The sequence below is a fragment of the Lytechinus pictus genome, chromosome 13 (assembly GCF_037042905.1).
Source record: "Lytechinus pictus isolate F3 Inbred chromosome 13, Lp3.0, whole genome shotgun sequence".
Classification (NCBI taxonomy): Eukaryota; Metazoa; Echinodermata; class Echinoidea; order Temnopleuroida; family Toxopneustidae; genus Lytechinus; species Lytechinus pictus.
This window is the reverse complement of record NC_087257.1, coordinates 3,942,744-3,964,163: the sequence shown is the minus strand read 5'-3', so window position 1 is coordinate 3,964,163 and position 21,420 is coordinate 3,942,744. Positions and strand designations below refer to the sequence as shown.

Here is a 21,420-nt window from a genome sequence, read left to right as displayed (position 1 = left end):
CTTTAGAATATATTCTTCTACAAATTTAGAGATTATGATGAAAGTGACATGGATTTTGAATGTTTGGGAGCGAACTACGGAACCATTCGCATTTTATACGGTATTATTAGACTTCTGCACGTTTTCGGCGCATTTTAGGCGATTTTCAAGCCAACTCGCATCACTTTGGACACTCATAGTTAAAAAACGAGCACATGGACCCCATATTTTTAACTTCCCTACACCTTCGATATGCATTCCTCTACAATTTAGCAGAATTTGATGAAAATAACATGGATTTTGAAAAAAGTGCAGCTTACAAAATACTTTTTTAAATTTTTTAATAGATTCACGTCTTTAAAAATTTGTTTTTTCCGAGTTTTTGCACCATTTTTGCCAATTGAGGGCGCTGCTGACTCCAAATAGATATAGTTTTACCAATTAAAAGACTTTCTCTTACTTTGGTATCTACTAAGTTACATATTCTGAAAGTTTGATGCGTTATCCACTGAGTAAAGATGACTTAAACTCATTTGGTGAATTCGTGAGGTCTAAGAGAGGCATAATTCTCTTGATTGCGCAACATTTCATATCATTCAAATACGCCGTCTTTGAAGACCCGTAGAAAATAAATAAGCACATGAACCTATATTATTTTTTGCATTTTCATAATGTATAGATACCAAAGTAACTCTCTGCAAAATTTGGTGAAAATGACATGGACTTCATTTTAACTGTGGAACGTCCTTAATGTAACTTAAAGTATACGTTTTCAGATATCTACTATTATACTACAGAGAATAGACTGACCTATAATTGTATTTGTATGGAGAAACAAAAATGTTTTGGGAGGAAAACTAATTGTTTTGCTACTTGGTAACATAATTATTGCGGTATAAATGTATTAAGTATTTAATTAACATGTTTTCATTAGAGTGGGTCTATATTACTAGACGACACTAGCATTATGGAAAAAAAAAAGTAAAATAGAAAAAAGAGAAGGGAAAGAAGTTTCCATCTTCACAAAGAAGGCTCCAAATCGAAGCAGTGGCAAAAATAGTCATTTTCTGACTGGTTGCCAACTCAACACAAGACAGAAGAAGAAGAAGTCAAGAAACTGGCCAGGTATGAGTAGATGAGGACTCGAGATGGCGCTATTGGTTCGTATTTGCTTTAACTCCAAGTGAGCAGGATATCGAATTTCCTTCCTCTCCTTTCACATTGTAAATTCACAAAATCAATGCATTGCATGAATATTAAAATAGGAATTTAATACGTCATAACGTGTTGTAATAAAAAACAATAATAATAAGGCGCAGTGATTTGTCAGGAATTTTGTTTAAAATCATGACGATGGGCGAACGTTGCTCACAGAGAGCGAGTCAGTGGTTTAAGTGAGCAACCCACATTTCTATCTTCATCAATTTTCATATGTGGTTTGACAAACATCAAGTGCTTTGGATATTCATCTGTTTACGCTCAGAAAAGAATTTCTTAATTTTCCAAAAATGTCGGCATACTTGTGCTATGTTTATGTGCGACTCGTTGCCCTTATTGTTGGTGTTGTGGTCAACGCCTTTACCCTGTTCATCATCATCTACAACGCCAAGCTTCGACACCAGCGCAACATTTTCACATTCAATCTCGCTTTGGCTGACTTTGTTGCAGCCACTTGCGAGATATTGCGTGCAACTCTGGTAAGTATGAATTTCCAGTTTATACCTCCATGGTAAAAGGGCAATCAGCTGCATGTAGCCTTTCATTTTTTCTCATGTTACCCTCCCTTATTATATAATATTATAAACTCCAGACTTGCATATGCATGTGCAAATGATTTTTTTTTTTTTGTTTAAAGCAAAGATTTACATTTACAAAAATGGGAAACAGAAGATTTTTCAGGAAAAAAAAAACAGACTCGTTTTGTAATTTGCAATAACCCCTCCAAAAATCTGTCATTTAAGGGAACATGTCTGTCAAAAAAATGAAAAACAAGTTTTATTACATGTAATGTGTAAGGTTTCATACACCAAATTTTCTGTAAAATGCCTTCAAGATTCCACATTGCTGCTCGCATTTCGCGCTGGTATTTTTTTATCTGCTCGTGATAAAAAAATGAATGTTCCCTTTCAGGTCTAAATATGCAAAAAAAAGAAGGTATTTAAAAAAAATTAGCTCGATCTCTGTGCTCGCATTATCTAATTAGTTATGGGGAAAGGGAATAAAATAAGGGAAAGGGAAGATAACTGAAAAAGAATACAAAACCTGCGAGGTCAGTATGAAAGAAAAAGTTAAAGGTTTATCCTCTTAATGAATTTATAAAACGTTACCTGTAAGGTTAGTATGTCAATATCTGATTGCGCTTCACGCTCGGATTTGTTAATTATTCAGCGAGATGCCCATCCTGTCCATGATTACACAGGGCCCTGGGCCAATATTTTTTGGTTTGACTGGGGGTGCTGATGTAAATTTGAAAAGCAAAAAAATTGAGATTAAATTGGTCCCGAGAAATCTGGAAAAAAAAGCTATTGGTTTGAAATGAAGGTCATTTAAAAAAAAAGTTTTTCCATGTTTACGCATTTTTCAGAATACCTGTGAGTGCTGCTCATGGAGAATAATACAAACAGCACCCCAAGGAATATTTCGCTTCAGCACCTCCGCTTCCCGGGGCCATGTGAATACAAAAAATGTTTGAAATATATCTTTTTCAGGAAGTGCCTTGGCCGAGTGGTATAAGGCGCCTGACTATACATAGAAAGTCCGGGGTTCGATCCCCGGCCGCGGCACCTAAGCCCATGAGCAAGGCGTTTACTCTACAATGCTCTTTTATCCTGCTTTAAAATAAATGCAAATGCTATATGCATTATTGGTAACTAGGTGCGCACTTGTTAAAAAAATAATTTCTAGTAATACTTTCCACACACTTTTCAGGCGTGCATTAGTGATAAGCGAGATACATAATCATCCTCTTATTGACTTCTACATCATGTACAAACGGTTCTTAAAATACCACTTCTCAGGTCAGGATGTCAACAATTCATTTATGTCATATGAGATAAATGAAATGTAGAAGTAAAATAACTACCCTCATAAAAAAGACATTTTTATCACTTCGCTCTCACGCTTGCATTAAATTAACGAGATACGTATCCTCTTAATGATTTCCTACAAACAGTAGAACATACAAACAGTTAAAATTTCACTTTTTTTTTTCAGGTCACTTTATCAACATTTTCATTTATATCGTGTGATAAGCATAAAATTGTTGGTAAATGTAAAGATGAAATGAGTCCGGGAATACCCCCTGAATAGAGTGATCCATCCGTATCTTTTTAAGTGTTTATATATATATAATCTTAATACTTTGTACAATGTATTTTGTTGTGATTTGTATACGGTAAATAAAACCAAACCAAACCAAAACCCATGTAAAAAAATGTGTTTAGCACTTCGAGCAGCTGATCGGAGAATGTGAATGATACCCCCCCCCCCCCCCACACACACACACACACCCTTGGTCAATGCTAACTCCGCCCGTGGTTTAATTTCTTGTAGTTCTTTTTTTTCTTCGTTTCTGTTTTGTTTAAAGCTTGTCAAATGTCCAAACTTGATGATGTTGTATATACGCACTGTGATTATAATTTTGTGTAACGAGAGAAAATAATGAAATAGTGTTGTCATAAAAAAAAAATTATAATAATGAGCACAACAGTTTCTCGTTAATAAACTTATTTCACCTGAAAATAATATTACTTTATGCGTTGTACGTTTGAAACAACATTCCAAAATTTAATTACCCACCACAATATTTTTAATTTGTAAAATCTGGTTAATAATGGAACACGAAATCTTTCTGATTTAAAATGCGAGTCTCTTGTTGGATTTGACATAAGATTAAGTTGTATAAAAACTCAAAGGGTGATAGGTATCGGAGGTTTAGTGTAAATTAAGAGCAATTAAAGCATACATGATAACATCATTGAAATGCTATGGTGGTATTCAGTTTAAAAGGGGAAGTTCACCCTGACAAAAAAGTTTATTGTAAAAATAGCAGAAAAATAATAGAAAATATTGCCGAAGGTTTGAGAAAAATTCATCGAATAATTAAAAAGTTATTAGAATTTAAATTATTTGATTTGTGACATCATATGCGAGCAGCATTCCTACATAGCGAATGGTAAAAAATTAATGAAATGTCATTTTCTCAGAAAATTGAAAATGGTTTTCACTGTACCTTTTGTATATCAATAAACAAACCATTTCACACCCGATCATGAATAGAAAACAAAATTAAGTCATCAGGAACCATACAAAATTTGAAATTCATGCATTTTATATTACAGAACACATTGGGCAGCTGCTCGTTTATGACGTCACAAATCCAAAACTTTGAACTTTAATAACTTTCTTACTCTTTAACGGATTTTCCTCAAACCTTCACCAATATTTTTTACTATTTTTTTCTGCTATTTTAAACAACAAAGTGTTATTCAGGGTGAACTTCCCCTTTGAATTGATATTTTCAATCCGTTGTGTTGGATCCTGTTCAATAGATCTGGCGCTGCTTGCGCAAACCCGCTTTTTCACGTAAAATGTTGTCTTATAAACAGGACTATATCCTTTTGGAGATATCTTCCATGGGTAGCATTAAGAGTAGAATTATGATTAAAAATATTTATGTATCTTCATCATCACACGAGCAATATATGGCTCTAAACGGATTTCGTTATGTAAGAGTCAATATTGTAAAATCGAAGCAAATCTTTGAAAATGATACTAATACCCGTGTACTAATAGTATTAAACGGTTGATACTCGGCGTTTTGATTGTTCTCCTCGAAAGCGAGAACTTATTCACAGAATCCTGTTAACCTGGTAACTTATATAAATCATTTCATTCAACTTCTTGGTGAGTTTCAGGAAAACTTGAGGGTGGATATCGATTTATTCATGTACATATTCAATCTTATAGCTAGAATTAAATACGTTCACAATGTTTCCTAATAGATTTAATTCCAATTAAATTAATGGAAGATAAATGGTAATCCCACCACATGAAATTGCCTGACATTTGGAAAGAAGGGTCATATTTTGTTTGCCCCTTAAAAAAACATTTTTAGTTTATGTAAATAGCAGTTTGTCATCTCAAATATAAATGGTTTATAAGACGTTTGAAGATTTGTTCAATCAAGAAAAATAAACGCCATTGGAGAAATCATATTCATTCATGTATACATATATTGTCACTCATTTATGTTTTTTTTTTCTTAACATGACTTCCTTAAAGGGATGGTCCGGGCTGAAAGTATTTATAGCTTAATAAATAGAGTATAATTCACTGAGCAAAATGCCGAAAATTTCATCAAAATCGAATAACAAATAACAAAGTTATTCAATTTTAAAGTTTAGCAATATTTTGTGAAAACAGTTGTCATGAATATTCATTAGGTGGGCTGATGATGTCACATCCTCACTTGTTCTTTTGTAATTTATTATATGAAATTAGGTTTATTCAATTTTTTTCCTCCAAGAACTAGAAAAATTGGATTGACAACTGATTAAGTGCATTAGATATTTATTGCTGCAACTTATTTCATTATAAGGGAGACATATTATTCACACAAGTATGAAATTATGAAAAAAATATGATTTTATGTAATAACATAAGAAAACGGAAAGTGGGGATGTGACATCATCAGCCCACCTAATTAATATTCATGACAACTGTTTTCACAAAATATTGCTAAACTTTAAAATTCAATAACTTTATTATTTGTTATCCGATTTTGATGAAATATTCGGCATTTTGCTCAGTGAATTCTACTCTATGTGTTAAGATATAAATATTTTCAGCCCGGACCATCCCTTTAACACTGAGTGTGGATGGAGTTCAATGTTAGTGCTAGTGTCGGTGCTAGAAACGCAATTTAGATTACCTCTCGTTCAAACACCTAGAATCTGAATTTACAAAATTTATCCAAATAATATATGTATTTCAAAATAGGTGTTGGGAGCACAATCGAGATTACCTCTTCTAGTTCAAACACCTAATCTGAGTTCGAAAAATTGATCCAAATGGTATTATTGTGGATTCAAGTATTTGTTTAAATGGTTTCGAATTATTAGTTGGAGGGATTTTGTTGTTGTTATTTTGAATAGGCAAACTAGTCAGTTTTGACTATTGTTGCTTTGTTAATTTGCTTTCCTTTCTTTTTTTTATAAAAAACATAATAATTTCTTTGTCGAAACTGAGTCTAAAAATCAGTTAGGAAAAGTAAAAGGAAAGAAGGAAGGAAAGTTCTTAGGAAATCGTGCAAGACTACCTCTTCTGCCCTGTATAGCACGTTATCCTGACAAGCCCACCCGAAGGATATGCTATTGGCTTAAGTCTACACAGATGTAGTTTGAAAATCGATTGATTAATTCATCCACTTCGTACGTACGTTCCTCAATCTAATTGAATCCGTATTCTGTCCAGTAAATAAAGAAATTTTCAACTTTTCCTCACGATTTATTTTTATATTTGTATGTTTTATTATATCATAAAATCATAATCAAGGTAAAATTACAATATTTACAACTTATTAAAACAGTTCAGAGTTATTGTGGTTGATCGATTATTCATTCATTCATTTATTTAAGCTACACAAATATATTAAGAATGAACGTTACATAAAATCGGCTGTTATGATTTCATAAAAACGTATGATAAAGGTTCAGCTGTGAAAACAAATTAGTCCCCATCAAATTACACAACTTACTGTTTGAAAGAGAGAATTGGCGCGTGAAATTGCAGCACCCTCTCCATTTCCGTAAAGGAATGCAGTCCTTATCATTTCGTCCTCCTTCTCGCGTACCCTTTCTACTTGGTTGCCATGGAAACTTTGTTATGTGACAAATGGACTTGTCATGACAGGTGATTTTGAATAGAATGTTACACTGTAAAGGATTTAGTGCTGATTTATTTTTTTTTAAGTTTTGAAAATCAATAAGCAACCACGGGCTCGTAGACAACAACGCAAAACGCAACGAAACAAAACAAAGACAAACAAGTAAGTGTAAAAGTTGATCAGGTGGGAAGGACTCACTTGCTAGTTATTTTTTGACTTTTGAGTTTAACATAAGAAATAGACTGATACAAAAATGGATGGATGAACAAATGAATGAATGGATGGACGAAATAAAGAAAGAAAGAAAGAATGAAAGAGTGAATGAATGGATGGATGGACGGATGACTGAACAATGAATGGGTAAATGAATGAATAAATGAGTGCTGAGTGAGTGAATGAATTAAATTCTATGTATTATGCTAATTTGACATTTGTTCTCATTATTCAAATCTTGGGGTAGATTATTCAAAATATTGGGGTAGATTTTCCCTTATTAAAGGAATGCCCTCTCGTACCCGATCGAGCTCAGAATAAAATAAAAATAACGCAATCGACTCGAGACATGCTGGAAACTTAAACAGTCATGTTTCAATATGCAGACAAACCAGGATGAAACTTAATATTAGTTTTCAATATTCTGCGACGTCTGTCACTATGTAATGTGAACCTTATCGACCTTTAACGAGATGCGAGACCTCGAATACTAGACAAGCTTAATTGAATCTCTCGTCCTCTAGTTCATTTTGCCAACGAAAAAAAAATATATATACACGTCTTTTGAATTTGTTACTTCAATGATTTTTTCTTAATGCAATGATAAAATTATCCTGCAGGTATTGCAATATTGTTCGTGTAAGCATGGAGCTATTAATAGCGCCATGATGTAAGCATAGTTTCTTTTTTTTATTCTATGACAGCAGAGTGTCAAGATTTTATTACATTTTGAGTCGATGAAAAGAATGTGACTACGTTGATATACTTCACTACAGAACTATAATATGATTAAATATCTCGGGTTTTTGTGACCTTAAATTTATTTAGTTCTTGACCTCAACATTAAGCAATAAGCAAAAGACAAAAAGTCACCCATCCCACCTTCTCTCTCCCCCTCCCTTCTCTGATCTCCCCCTCTCTCTCTCTCTCTGCCTCCTTCTGTCTGTCTGTCTGCCTTTCTCTCTCACTGTCTCTCTTTCTCTCTAGATCTTTCTCACTCACCCACCTCAATTGCTGACTCGATCTCTTTATTTCTATTTCCATATTATTCATTTCATTTTGTTATTTTATACCTGCCATACCAATCGTTTAATTCAAATGCAAACAAATTCGGCAGCCTTCCGACCTATGAATGCATATTTTATTCAATAATTCTTGCCCGCCTCCCCGCTCACGTCTCCCTCTCTCGTTCCCCTCTTATCTTCTTTTCTTTGCCCTTTTCTGGCCCCGTCCGTCTTTTCTTTGAATTGTTTACTGTACTGTATAGTATGGAAGCTTAAAAGTGCCACCAAGATGTTGAGATAATTATCTTGGGAAGTCGACATCTTGCAAGCGAAAAGACCAGATGACGAGATCCCGGATCTCATCATGTCCACAACTTTCAGAAGAGATGATCAGATGACAAGATCCTGGATCTCGTCATGTTGACATCTTTTAGAATAGATGATCAGTTGACAAGATCCTGGATCTCGTCATGTTGACATCTTTTAGAATAGATGATCAGATGACAAGATCCCGGATCTCATCATGTTGACATCTTTTAGAAGAGATGATCAGATGACAAGATCCCGGATCTCATCATGTCATCTTTTAGAAGAGATGATCAGATGACAAGATCCCGGATCTCATCATGTCGACATCTTTTAGAAGAGATGAACAGATGACAAGATCGCGGATCTCATCATGTCTACATCCTTTTGAAGAGATGATCAAATGACAAGATCTTTGATCTCGTCATGTCTACATCCAGTGGAAGAGATGATCAGATGTCATGATCTCGTAACTCGTCATGTGTACATCTTTTAGAAGAGATGATCAGATGACATGATCATTGATCGAAGATCTTGTCATCTAATCATCTCCTCCGCAGGATGTAGACATGACGTGATCCAAAAGTTATCTAGTTACATAGGCATCTTGTTTTGAAGATTACAAACATATTGCCCATCACATTTCCCAAAAAAATTATAGCTCGTGCTTCGCGCTCGCATTAATTAAAAAGGGCTTATGATATTATTACATATTTACTTTATTTTATAAGAATAAAGCTAATTATTGACTGTTAGGACTACCCTTAAATAAACAAACAAAAATCAACTTTGAGCTGCCGATCGAGCAAATTGTGGGTGAAAAAATTTCGCCCCCCCCCCCCCTATTGGCGAAAGTTCGATCCGCCGGATGGGCAGGGGGCACTTGCACCCCCAAAATAAAAAACAGGGAAATGCTATTTTTCCAAAAAGGGAAATTCCTTTTTTTTTTTCAAAATAATACTCTTTTTAAAGTATACATTTTAGATTAATTTTCAGGCTGGAATATTACAGTTTTTCAGCTCGCGCTTCGCACTCGCATTATTCGATTGGTGAAATATATATCCTAAAAGGTCACTAAATGCAGTCCTTAACAGGTTCCTTTTCTGGTCAGTATATTTAAGCTCGCGCTTTGCGCTCGTGTTAATTATTTGGTTAGATCATGGACCCTAGGTTCCATGATTAGATGCACATCTTATTAATGATGGCAGAAACCTGCTCGGATTTTTTTTTTCATTTTTTATTGAAATGCTCTAAAGTTTGAGCTTGTGATTTACGCTCGCACTAATGCCATTTTAACAGTAATTGACCGCAAACACGAGTTTTACAACTTCAGCTTTGATTTTTTTTTCCAAACCGCTCGCTCATTATACTCTCTCGCGAAAAATAAAGCCTAAATATACATCTTTCCATAATCAAAAGTCACATCAAATAGTATTTTCTCTTCTTAATTACTATAAAACACACAATTACTTCACGCAGATAATAATCTCATGGTGAAAATATCACCAAAGTGCCCATTTTGACGTACGATCGAGTGTCATTTTTGGCTTTGCCCCCCCCCCTCAAACGAAAATTCGTTCGGCCGCCCTTGCCTTCCAATCCTCAAAACAATTGAACAGCAACGGTGTTTCCCGACCCCCACCACCACACTTGCCCTTCCTCTGCTTTCCCGGTTTTCATTTTACGGATTAACGAACCTTCGGAATAAAGAACCTTATTCCGTTTTCGGATTAACGAACCTTCGGAATAACGAATCTTATTTCGTTTTCGGATTAACGAACCTGGGAAACCCAGGATCTTGTCATCTGATCATCTATTCTACAAGATGTCGACATGATGAGATCCGGGATCTTGTCATCTGATCATCTCTTCTAAAAGATGTCGACATGATGATATCCGGGATCTTGTCATCTGATCATCTCTTCTAAAAGATATCGACACGATGAGATCCGGGATTTTGTCATCTGATCATCTATTCTACAAGATGTCGACATGATGAGATCCGGGATCTTGTCATCTGATCATCTCTTCTAAAAGATGGATCTTGTCATCTGATCATCTATTCTAAAAGATGTCGACATGACGAGATCCAGGATCTTTTCATCCGATCATCTCTTCTGAAAGATGTCGACATGATGTGATCCGGGATCTTGTCATGTGATCATCTCTTCTAAAAGATGTCGACATGATGAGATCCGGGATCTCGTCATCTGATCTTTTGCTATCAAGATGTCGACTTCCTAAGATAATTATCTCAACATCTCGGTGGCACTTTTAGGCTTCCATAGTATGGTACGAAAAATGTAGAAATTTGTCCAGTGCGAGAAAATAAATGTTTATTTGAATTGAATGCTAGGGTCACGTCAACAAAAATGACTCCATTACCCCGTCTGACAAAGAGTTGCGTTCGAGCGGATCAACCACAACTATGAAAAGCCAGCAATGCCAACATCTAAAATGCAAGCTTGTTCAAAATATTATCAGATTATGGTGTATAAACGTGCATCCATCATTTCCTTGAAAATTCACTGTGCTTCCTTTTTGTTCAGAACCGACATTGTGCAAATTTCCTGTAAAAGAAATAGTGACATGAAAGATTCTTTTTATTTTCCAAGTCTTCCCCTCATTTTTTTTATTTTTGTTATTCACTTGTCTTCCTCTTCTTTTTTCTCCTCTCTTTTCCTTTTTTCATTTTTTTTTTGCTCCGCCAATAGGGTAGGGGGGGGGGGGTCCCAGGCCCCTCGGGCCCCCCTTGATCCGCCTATGTGTCCACTGTGTTGAGTAATGTATGTTGGTAAAAAGAATATATTCTGTGCAATTGTTATCCAATTGAGCAAATTTATTACCAAATTATTAGTTTTGTTACCCAATTTGAACAGATTTTAACCAAAAGTTGAGTGGACGGTACGTTGCCTAGTAATGATTGGAAATTAGGCCTTTTTTGCCCAAAATTATTTAGAGTGTAGGCACGACTGTAACATGTTATGTGAAGCTAAGTCTACTACTTACCACAAGAAAAGGTCACCAAATGTGTGTAATGGCATTCGTAACCAACGAACGTAGAGGGCACGTTCGTTGTTCGTAACACCTCCCTGGTAACCTTCCGACCACATTGGTAAATTGAAGCAACTCCTTTCTTTAATTTACTTTCAACTTTTCTACCTTGAAATTATATCCATAACAGATCAGCGGCAAACTGATCGACTGTACTCAGGTAATCTTTCACTGCGCTATCCTTGTGTCAGTGATGAGCATCCTGGCCGTCGCTTGCTCCCGCTTCATCTCCATCGCATTCGATCCGTTCGGAAGTCGCAACCTGGTCACCACCCGCCGCTGCGTCGTCGGCTGCATCGTAATGTGGATCGCTACGGCACTGCCGCTTCTGATACTGTTCTACTGCTCCACTGTCTACCGCGCCATCTTGTTCACGATGATGCCCATCATCATCTTGACCAGTCTGGGTGTCACGGCCTTCTGCTACTGCATGACCTACAGGGACATCGCTAGCGCGTCGGGGAAGCAGCAGGCCATCGGCGGGACTGATCAGATCAAGGGACGAGTGAAGGAGAATCGCAAGGTTAGCAAACAATGTAGAGATGCCGCACTCCCTGATTTTGTTCTCTTCCCCACAGTGTTCCCCTGGTGTGTTTTGCCCTGTTTAACTACGATCATAGTTGGATGCCCAGAAGGTGATTGTACAATGCCAACTGTTCGATCTCCTTAGGGTGGCATGCGACGATCGTACGACTTTCGTACGAATGCACGATCATCATAGGGACTACTACTTCGTTTAACGCAGAATTGTGCAACTTTTCCCAAATTGTAGGATCGTAGCCAATAAATACATCTCTGGGGCATCGTGCTATCAGAGCAAGGTCCTCGTTCTGTAAGCTCAGGCATGGGGAACATTACAGTGTACGGACATCGTATGATCAGTGTAAGGTTGTTGTACGATCGGCTAAGAGACATTGTATAATTTCTGACCTGCCTCTGTATTTCTTGATTTTAGCCCTCTACGATGCCAAGCACAAGAAATACTACGATGTTCGTAAACTAAAAAATCGTCGTCCGTAGCCACATAAGATGCCATCAAATGTCGTAGGTTTATCATTCATATGATGATCGTAGCAAATGGAAACGAGGCAATTGAAATCGAACATGAATATGGAAGTTAGTATTAATCAAAATTTAAGTGATTATTATTTTTTTCCATTTCATCTTCAGGTCCTCCTGACGTTCGCCGTTATCACACTGACAAGCAGTGTATGTTGGATCGTGCACTGCTTCCACGATATCCTCCAGATCTACGCCATCTACTACGACAACATCGACGCCGTCAGCAACATCCTCGTCGCCCTCAACTTCGTCATCGACCCGGTCATCTACTGGTGGCGATTGGACGAGTTCCGCGCCGTTCTCGTCAAGATGATGTGCATGAGCGCGGTGGCGCGTCGTCTGAGGAAGGCCGGTGGTCGTGTGGATGATAGCTCGTCGTCGTCCTCACAAAGTACGAAGGTCTTCACCATGGCCGACGAGTCAAAGAGGATCGCCCCTCGGCTCTCTCCAACGCCATCGATTTCTGAGATGTAAAATTTCCCCACTCGCGTTTCCTGGTCATCTGTTTCAAATCGGAAATCTAAAAGAAGATGCTTCTTTTCATTTACGACGCAATCTAAAATATAAAATGATGGTTTAATAACAGTCGCTTATTTTCTTGTAATTATTGGGTCCAAACAAAGTACCTCTTAAAAAAATAAAGGTCAAAAACTATTTTGAGAGATATGATTGATTGGCAAAGCCCCAGCGGGGCCGGGGAATTTTTGTTAAGTGGGGCACCTCATAAAAAGAAACTTGAAATGGGGAACTACCACCTTTGTCCATTTTTATGGCATTTTAATTCCATAACATTCTACTACTACCAAGTGTGATTCTTGTATTCCGTAGATGCCAAGCATCCCATATTTATTTTAATATAAATGTATATATATATGTATATATAACGAAGTATGTCCCCCGTCACGGAAAGAAAATAATAATCAAACTAAATGAAGAATAGTCAAAGAATGCTCAAATATTTGAGCATTCTTTGACTATTCTTCATTTAGTTTGATTATTATGTATATATATATATATATATTTAAACACACACACATATATATATATATATATATGTATATATATATATATATATATATATATAATCTACATTACATAATAACAATTGGAATTTGCGAATCAACATTGCATCGGCCGCCGAAATGTAATGTACATCGGCCTAATGTAATGTACACACATTGAGTTATCTATCATGGTTCTGTGCTTATTGAATGCACTTATACATAGATAATCTTATCATTGAACTTTAATTATCCTTAATTATGACTACATTAGATTAGGCCGATGCACATTACATTTCGGCGGCCGATGCAATGTTGATTCGCAAATTCCAATTGTTATTATGTAATGTAGATTACGGCACTCGAAAGAAATGCACGTGAATGAAAGAATGTAAACAAACGTTTGCCACTGTTAGGTTGATGTACTATTATGAGTAAATTTAGTGCATGACAATGTAAGATTGATTTGATACTGATGGAAGTATAGTTAGAAATGAAGAGTTATACAGGTACAAATATGAGATAAGTTAAATCATGAAGAATACAGATATGAAATTATGGTTTCTGATAGATTATAAGGTATATGTGCATAATGCAATGCATGAAAGCATGGTATTATAATGGAAATGTGTAAAGTTGAGGTTAAGACAAAGGGTTATAATTGGACAATGTAATATGCATATTTCTTAAGGTCATTGTTTTCTGAACATGCATATTCGTGAACGGTTGATTTATTATTCGTTCGATTTGTTTCATTTGTATACAGTTTTTACGGAGCATACGGAGCATATGAATCATTTGAAATAATTAAAGAATGATTGGAACCTCAAAGAAATGACAAATTGTCCTTTATAGAGATGCTTCAGCTACATTGGCAACACGCGTGGTTGTATATATATATATATATATCAACTAATGAGAGTCCCGATGGGTACTCAACCAAAAAAGTAGTAGGGATGTGCCGCGGGCGAGACAAAAAACGGGGGCCTTGGAGCGGGCTTATTGTAAAAAGGAGGGTCCTCGGAACGGGCTTCGGAACTACAAATGTTTGTGAAAACGGGGGTCCTTGGAACGTGTCGCCTACGTGTGAGTGCGTATGCATCCCTATAGATAGATAGATAAATGGTTTATTTGATAAAACTCATACATCATGGCGGCCAAGCCGAATTGTGACGTATTTACATATAAATTAAAATAAATCAATACATTAAAAATGGAATACATATCATTGAAATGAATAATAATTAATAAGCGCAAATATTGTTGAATAGAAATACGTAATAGTACGATTAAAATGCAAAGTCATTAATAATTGCAAAGGTAACTATAATCATTGATGCATTGATAATTGTAATTGGATAATTGTGAACTAGCAGACATTGAATTAAATTAAAACTGAATAAAAAAAAAAGGTTAATTGATAAATATGATATAAACATTGATTTTGAAAAGTGTTGAAGTGTATATAACAAAATGTGAAATAGCGGCAATAATGAAATAATATTAACTAGGAATGATTTTAATGAGAAGTTGAGAAACTATTGCAAATTTGTCAATAACTGCGATTAGCTACTAAATAATGCATTGATCAGTTAGTGAATTGAGCTGATTGGTATAATTGTTTAGTAGATATAGTACATGAATGAGATTGCAATAAATATATAATCTTAATTGTGAAGGCATTCGATTGATTGAAGTTACTTTATCATAATGGAAATTCATTTTTAATTTCAAGACTTATCTTAGAGCCAAATTACAAAATGCTAATTAATTGAATGTTATATGTGCAATATATGCAGATAATTAATACATTAAGTAGATATAGTACAATATGAATGAGATTGCAATTTTTTTAGTTTCAATTGTAAAGATATTTATTGAAGTTATTTGATCATAATTGAAATTCATTTTTAATTTCATAACTTAACCAAATCACAGAGTGCAAATCAAATGAATGTCATATGTATATTATTTTATAGATACTTAAATACGAATATACAATATATACATCAAAATAGGCAATGACTTATTGGTGATCACGATTCATTAATCAGCTTGATCAAGTAGGGTACCGGGCTATCCCGAAGTCTATTTCTCCTAAATCTTATCTCCGGTACCCTTACCTTCCTTCGGAGCCTCATAGCTGATCCTCTTTCGGGAGCAGTTGGAAAGAGGTAGCTGAATCGGGATTTATATTCCTGTTTAGTTGCAAAGTCTTTGCACAGTTTATAACGTCGATCAGCCAGGGTAGCCATACCATAGTTTAGAAGAGCGCTCTCATAGGTAGAATAATGAGAGCCCATTATGATATTCATGGCTCTTTTCTGGATGCTCTCAATCCTTCTAATCTGAGCTTTTGTAAGACCAGCGTCCCACACTGGTACCGCATACTCCAGCGTCGGTCTTGCAAAGCTATTGAAGACTGTCAGAAGATCTCTCGCTAGTACGCCGTGGTGTTTCAAAACCCTCAACATGTAGAGCTTATCATTTGCTCTTCTCAGCATCTCACCAACCTGTTTATCCCACTTTAGATCAGCTTGGATGTGAATGCCGAGTAATTTAACACATTCTTGCTGAGTGAAACGGGCATACGTTTGAGAACGCGAACGCTTATTTGCGACGGTAGTTGATTTTGGAAGAGACTTTTGGGCCCGTCGTCATGGTCGTAAAACTCTGTCCTGCAATGCAAATTGTGTGACATGAGATTTTTTTTCGTTTCGAATGTGGAACGGAAACATTCAATCTGCTTTTCGTGTGCAAAACTCTGGTTGCTACTATGGTAACAGCGATATATCCGATTTAGGACGACTTTCCAAAGCCCCATTTGGTTCCTCCCAGAGCTCGAGAGGCCGCCCGGGGGCCCACTTCCATTGAAGAGTGGATACCAGGCGCGACCACGCGTAAAAAGGGAAAGAGTGGGCAAGTACGTTACGTATCAGCCTATGTAACGTTATAAGGGTGTCAAAAACGATGTTTAAAATACGGAAAAGGAGGATATGTTTTCAATAATAATAATAATAATATTCCGCATTTATATAGCGCTTAACACATCGGAACGACGTCTCTAAGCGCTTTACAGATATATTATTACACCGGTCATCGGATCCTTGCATGCCCGTATACAATGTTTGCACCTTCTCAACTCCCTAGGGAGCATTCCAACAAGGGTTACAAGACTCAATTGCTAGGCATACTACATAGGCTTTCGCATCCTACCGGGTACCCATTTAGCACCTGGGTCGAGAGTGGCAAAGTGTGGATTAACGCCTTGCCAAAGGACGCTAGGCCATGGTGGGATTCGAACACACGACCCTCTGATTATAAGACGAGAGTCAGAACCGTTACACCACGGCGCTTCCACAAATTCAATACTTCAATACTTGTAGGGTTTCACAAGCTAAATACTTGTTAAGAGATGCATTTTGATAATCTGGAAAAGACTTGCTTCCCTTGTTTAGGGTGCTTTTCGAAACCCCATGGTCGTGCCTGGTATCCACTCATCAATGGAAGTGGTCCCCCCGGGAATTTGAATCTAATCCCCATTTCTGGGGAAAGTAAAACATAATGCCCATTGCATTGTGTGCTAGAGGCCTACCGTTTGTGTAGAAGGAGTATACAAAAGAAAAACCCGCAAATACGTCTGAATTTCAGTCGATTTTGAGGGTTTTTTTTCTTTTGTTTACTCCTACACAAACGATATGCCTCTAGCACACAATGTATAGGCCTATTGCATATGCTGTGTACATATCAACGCATGTGAAATGGTTTCGGCTGGAGAGGTGATCTGACCCATGGAATCAATTGCCAGTGATCCACCAATAATCCACATTAAATGCAATACCGATTCGATGGAATGTAATGATCTATATCTAAGCCTTAATTCAGTAACTTTTTCCTCACTCAATATGTTCTCGATTTGTTTGAAAAACCACTTTCTTATCCATGTCATAATCTATTGTAGGTCCTGCATTTCGAATATCTCCAGCCATCAGTCGTAATGTACATGCATGTATGGTGCAGGTGTCGCGGAAAGAATTTTGCACACGAAAAGCAGATCTGTAGGGCCTGTATTAACCCCCTGTACAGCTGTAACACAAAGCTTAGCATTGATTGTAGAGCAGTTTTCTACGTTTGATTCTATTGACTATAATGTACAATCAATCTTAAAAATCAAGTGTATGATTAAGCGTTAACTTTTGTGTTAGGGGACCCTAATATTAGCGTCCGTGAGGATTGCGAAAGGTCCCAATTGTAGCAGATCAACGCGACCGGAACGGCGTAAGGGTATGCGAAGCTTTGGAGCGGCCGATTTCTTTCTTCTTTTTTCGCGATAAGAAGAAAATGATATCCTTTGGAGCGGCTTTGTTTATTCTAATTCTCAATAAAACAAAAATGCTATGCCTTGGAACGGAACTTTGAGTGTAAAAATGGGGGTCCCCTCCGCTGCACATACCCACTATGCATTATATAGTGAGTCCCCCCCCCCCCCCCCCCTCGGAAGAGAGTGTAGTTTATCATTTAACATGCGGTGGTATATTAGCTTACAAAACTACATCGCTTTCTATGCTACCTGAATTAAAACATGGCTTTTCGAACATGTCTTAAAGTGTTGATGTTACCTCTTCATAAGAAACCCGGAAAAATCAGAATATAACTGTTAATCTCGCAGAATATTAACGATGTTATATTTCTAATAGAACTCAAACCTCAATCCATGAGACAAATGCCTGAAGAGACAAAGTATGTATTTATTGCAGGTGATGAAATTCGAGCCACCTGCCTGTCATCTTCTCCTTACTTTATTATTGTTAACATATTTCTGTGAATTCTTACGCTTCTTATTTTGTCAGTGAGGTATAGTTTCGACTGTCTGGCAGTCATAAATTGACTTCCCCTCTTTGTTTGTAGCAACGATGTAAATTCCTTTACCATATAAAGATGTGGAGACCGTGTAAATCGATTATGTAGTAATGTTAAAGTGTGACAATAATTGTGTATACTAGGAAAAATGTGAATTATGATTATACGGTATGTTATCATTTTTATTATTATCACCATTGTTATACTATTTGTATTATTCATGATTACATAATACGCGTAATACCCGTATATACACACCCGTACATTTTTTTTTCATTTTATATCAACAAGGATAAGCAAAAAAAAAATACATATATAATTACCAAAACTGACGCAAATAAGGACGGGATGAAATTCCTTCAAAATAAACTTACATACACTCACATACGCTCACCCGCACACACCCTCTCACACACCCACTCTCATCCCCATACATAATACACACACACACACACTCACCCTAACACATTCGCCTATATTATACGTATAGACGCATTGGTCAGATTACAATGTATAGTCAGAAGTTGCGTGCATTTGTGTAGTAATCAACAAAATTCAAATTAAAAACATAAACCATTATTTTCGTGATTACGATTTGCACATGAGCAGTTGAAGGACATTTGCCGTAAACCGGAATAGTGCTTTTTTTTTAATCACTGAGATAATCACAACTATTCGTAATTATTTCATCTCAAAATATGCTTCTTAACACGTTAAATAACATCTAAGTATTCATTCACTGTAGCAGAGTAGCTTCTCCAAAATTAAGGCAATGCAAGGCAACAAAACAAGTGACAGAGTTATTTTAGTTTTCCTATTATGTAAATACTGAATAAAAGTGGGTGAATTGAAGAAAAGGTACAATACGGTGAACTAGGACAAAGTGAAGAAGTCTACATGTATTAAAAATGCTAAAAGAAATATTTGTTTTATATAGTTGTTTAAAATAGATGCTGGATGTTATTAATGTTGAAAAGTCTTCTTTACACTTGTAGTTTCCAAGTTCAATACCTACACTACCATATCGGTGAGTTATACTTGTGATATTGTTATTGTATTCTGTAGGAGCATATGATTGTACATGGTGAAAAGCTCAATACAAGTTACAATAATAAGATAAATTAAAATTCTATAAAACGAATGAGAAATTGTGCAGACAGTTTATATTCATTCAGTTGATTGCTTCAAAAAAAATACTATCAACTATTGTTTACTTCAAAGAGAATCAACACATAGTATATGTTGGTTTGTGCCTTTGATTGTTTTGTACTTTAGATGGCACATTACTGTCAGGAAAGAAATTTAATTATAGAATGTTTCAGTTAAAGTTTAAACATGTGTTAAACATATTTACTTGGTCCAGGTTAGGATAAGCTTATGGAAAAGCATGTACATATGTGTTGAATATTTCAAAAGCAAGCGTTGGAAACGTTTGATAGCCCCCCCCCCCCTTTCGAGTACAAGTGTACCAGGTTGATGCCATATTTTGTACAAGTGTTAAAAATATTTCGTATTAGGTAAGCATTTTCATACAGGTATCATAAATAGTTAATACAGTGCTCTAGCATTGATGAATGTAGGTGTACAGATGTACAGGAAGTCTTTTTTTATTAAGAATGTGTTGCTTTATGCACTCATCTGTTATTGAAATTCTTTGAATTACTTTCTAGAAATTTTACAGTTAGTCCTAGTAACGAAAGGGTATATTAGGAGGTTAATTTCAGTAATTCAGGGAGAACAACCTAAGCTAGAATAGACCACAGATGATAGTATAGGCAGTCGAAGTTAGAACTGAGGGACTACGTCGGTGACGAGATAACGACCCCAGCTGCCGCCGGTTCTCCACCGACATGATTGGTCAAAATTCATGTCATCATTGGGGGCTCGATCTCGTCCACTAATTCGTTGAAGCCACATCTCTAATCTGGGGGCTACTCATTAGGGGGCAACTGTCTGCGGAGGCCGAGTGGAAGAGACATCGCAAGCTCCGGAGGCCAGGAACTGGACCGACCACCAGGGCCGAGTGGGGCATGTCAAGCCAGAAGAGATGATGGGGGCTCTAGTCAACTATTCAATTCAAGAGTTCTTTATTCGCTTTAAAAAGCACATATAAAAAAAAATATATATATATATAAATATGTATACAATATATTCTACAAATAGGCACATTCACAATATATGTAAAAAAAAAAAAAAAAAAAAAAAAAAAAAAAAACATCAACAACAAAATACATGTATAACAGGGTAAGATCAGAGTGTGCATAAATACGAGATAATTTCCTCGCACTCCTCTCGGTTTTGGAAGCACGAATATGTTTTTGACCACATAATTGGATACACACTGAATTTCAGCTATTGTTTAAGTTAAGTTATATTTCGTTATATCCATGTATATTTCATGTAAAATCATTGTAAAAGAAATCAAAAGGAAACCACAGAATGACAAAAGAGATCTGATTAAATCTTTTTGATAACTGTATTTATCAGTTTTACGTATTCTTTATTTGGTGTCAAGCAGCAGTAGGTAAATAATTAAAAAAAGTCACTCCCACGTGACAATTACCAAGAGCTTGGTGTTTTGAAACCACTGTCGTGTCTTCGTAGCGTCGACAAACATTGAAGCACATGAAAATTTCAACGAATGTGGTGTCATATAATATTGATGGACATTCATCTCATTTATGGTGAGCTGTACACTGCAAAAACTCCGGTGTTGATTTAACACCAGCCCAGAATCTATATATGTCCACACCAGAAAAGTATTGAAACAACACCAGTGTGGAATCAAACGGATGCTGTTTTAATACTAATTGGTGTTGTATAAACACCTATCTGGTGTTAGACCAAAACGAAACTGGTGTTGTTTAACACTTCTCTGGTGTGGACATATATAGATTCCGGGCCGGTGTTAAATCAACACCAGAGTTTTTGCAGTGTATGGATACTTGGATTTTGATTATGATTAAATTTGATTTGTAAAGATCGTAAATGACATTGTGTTCGTGTTCCTTATTTAAATTGTACCATGTGACATTTTGTCACAAAGTTTTATGAA

The 21,420-nt window shown here is 36.2% G+C and overlaps 1 protein-coding gene across 1 annotated transcript; it reads left to right on the top strand.

Moving 5' to 3' along the window:
- The first annotated feature begins 1,487 nt into the window (after positions 1-1,487).
- Positions 1,488-13,339, top strand: LOC129274857 (C-X-C chemokine receptor type 2-like). The gene is made up of 3 exons (XM_054911594.2): positions 1,488-1,676; positions 11,573-11,965; positions 12,613-13,339. Exons 1-3 carry the CDS (start codon positions 1,488-1,490, stop codon positions 12,976-12,978), a joined length of 948 nt encoding a protein of 315 aa, XP_054767569.2. The 3' UTR covers positions 12,979-13,339.
- The last annotated feature ends 8,081 nt before the right edge of the window (positions 13,340-21,420 follow it).

What these genes read in the sequence shown, in the direction of transcription:
- LOC129274857 (XM_054911594.2), top strand. Translation starts at nt 1,488, where the DNA reads ATGTCGGCATACTTGTGCTATGTTTATGTGCGACTCGTTGCCCTTATT. An exon ending in AGATATTGCGTGCAACTCTG is followed by an intron (nt 1,677 to 11,572) that starts GTAAGTATGAAT and finishes TATCCATAACAG; the next exon opens with ATCAGCGGCAAACTGATCGA. An exon ending in GAGTGAAGGAGAATCGCAAG is followed by an intron (nt 11,966 to 12,612) that starts GTTAGCAAACAA and finishes TTTCATCTTCAG; the next exon opens with GTCCTCCTGACGTTCGCCGT.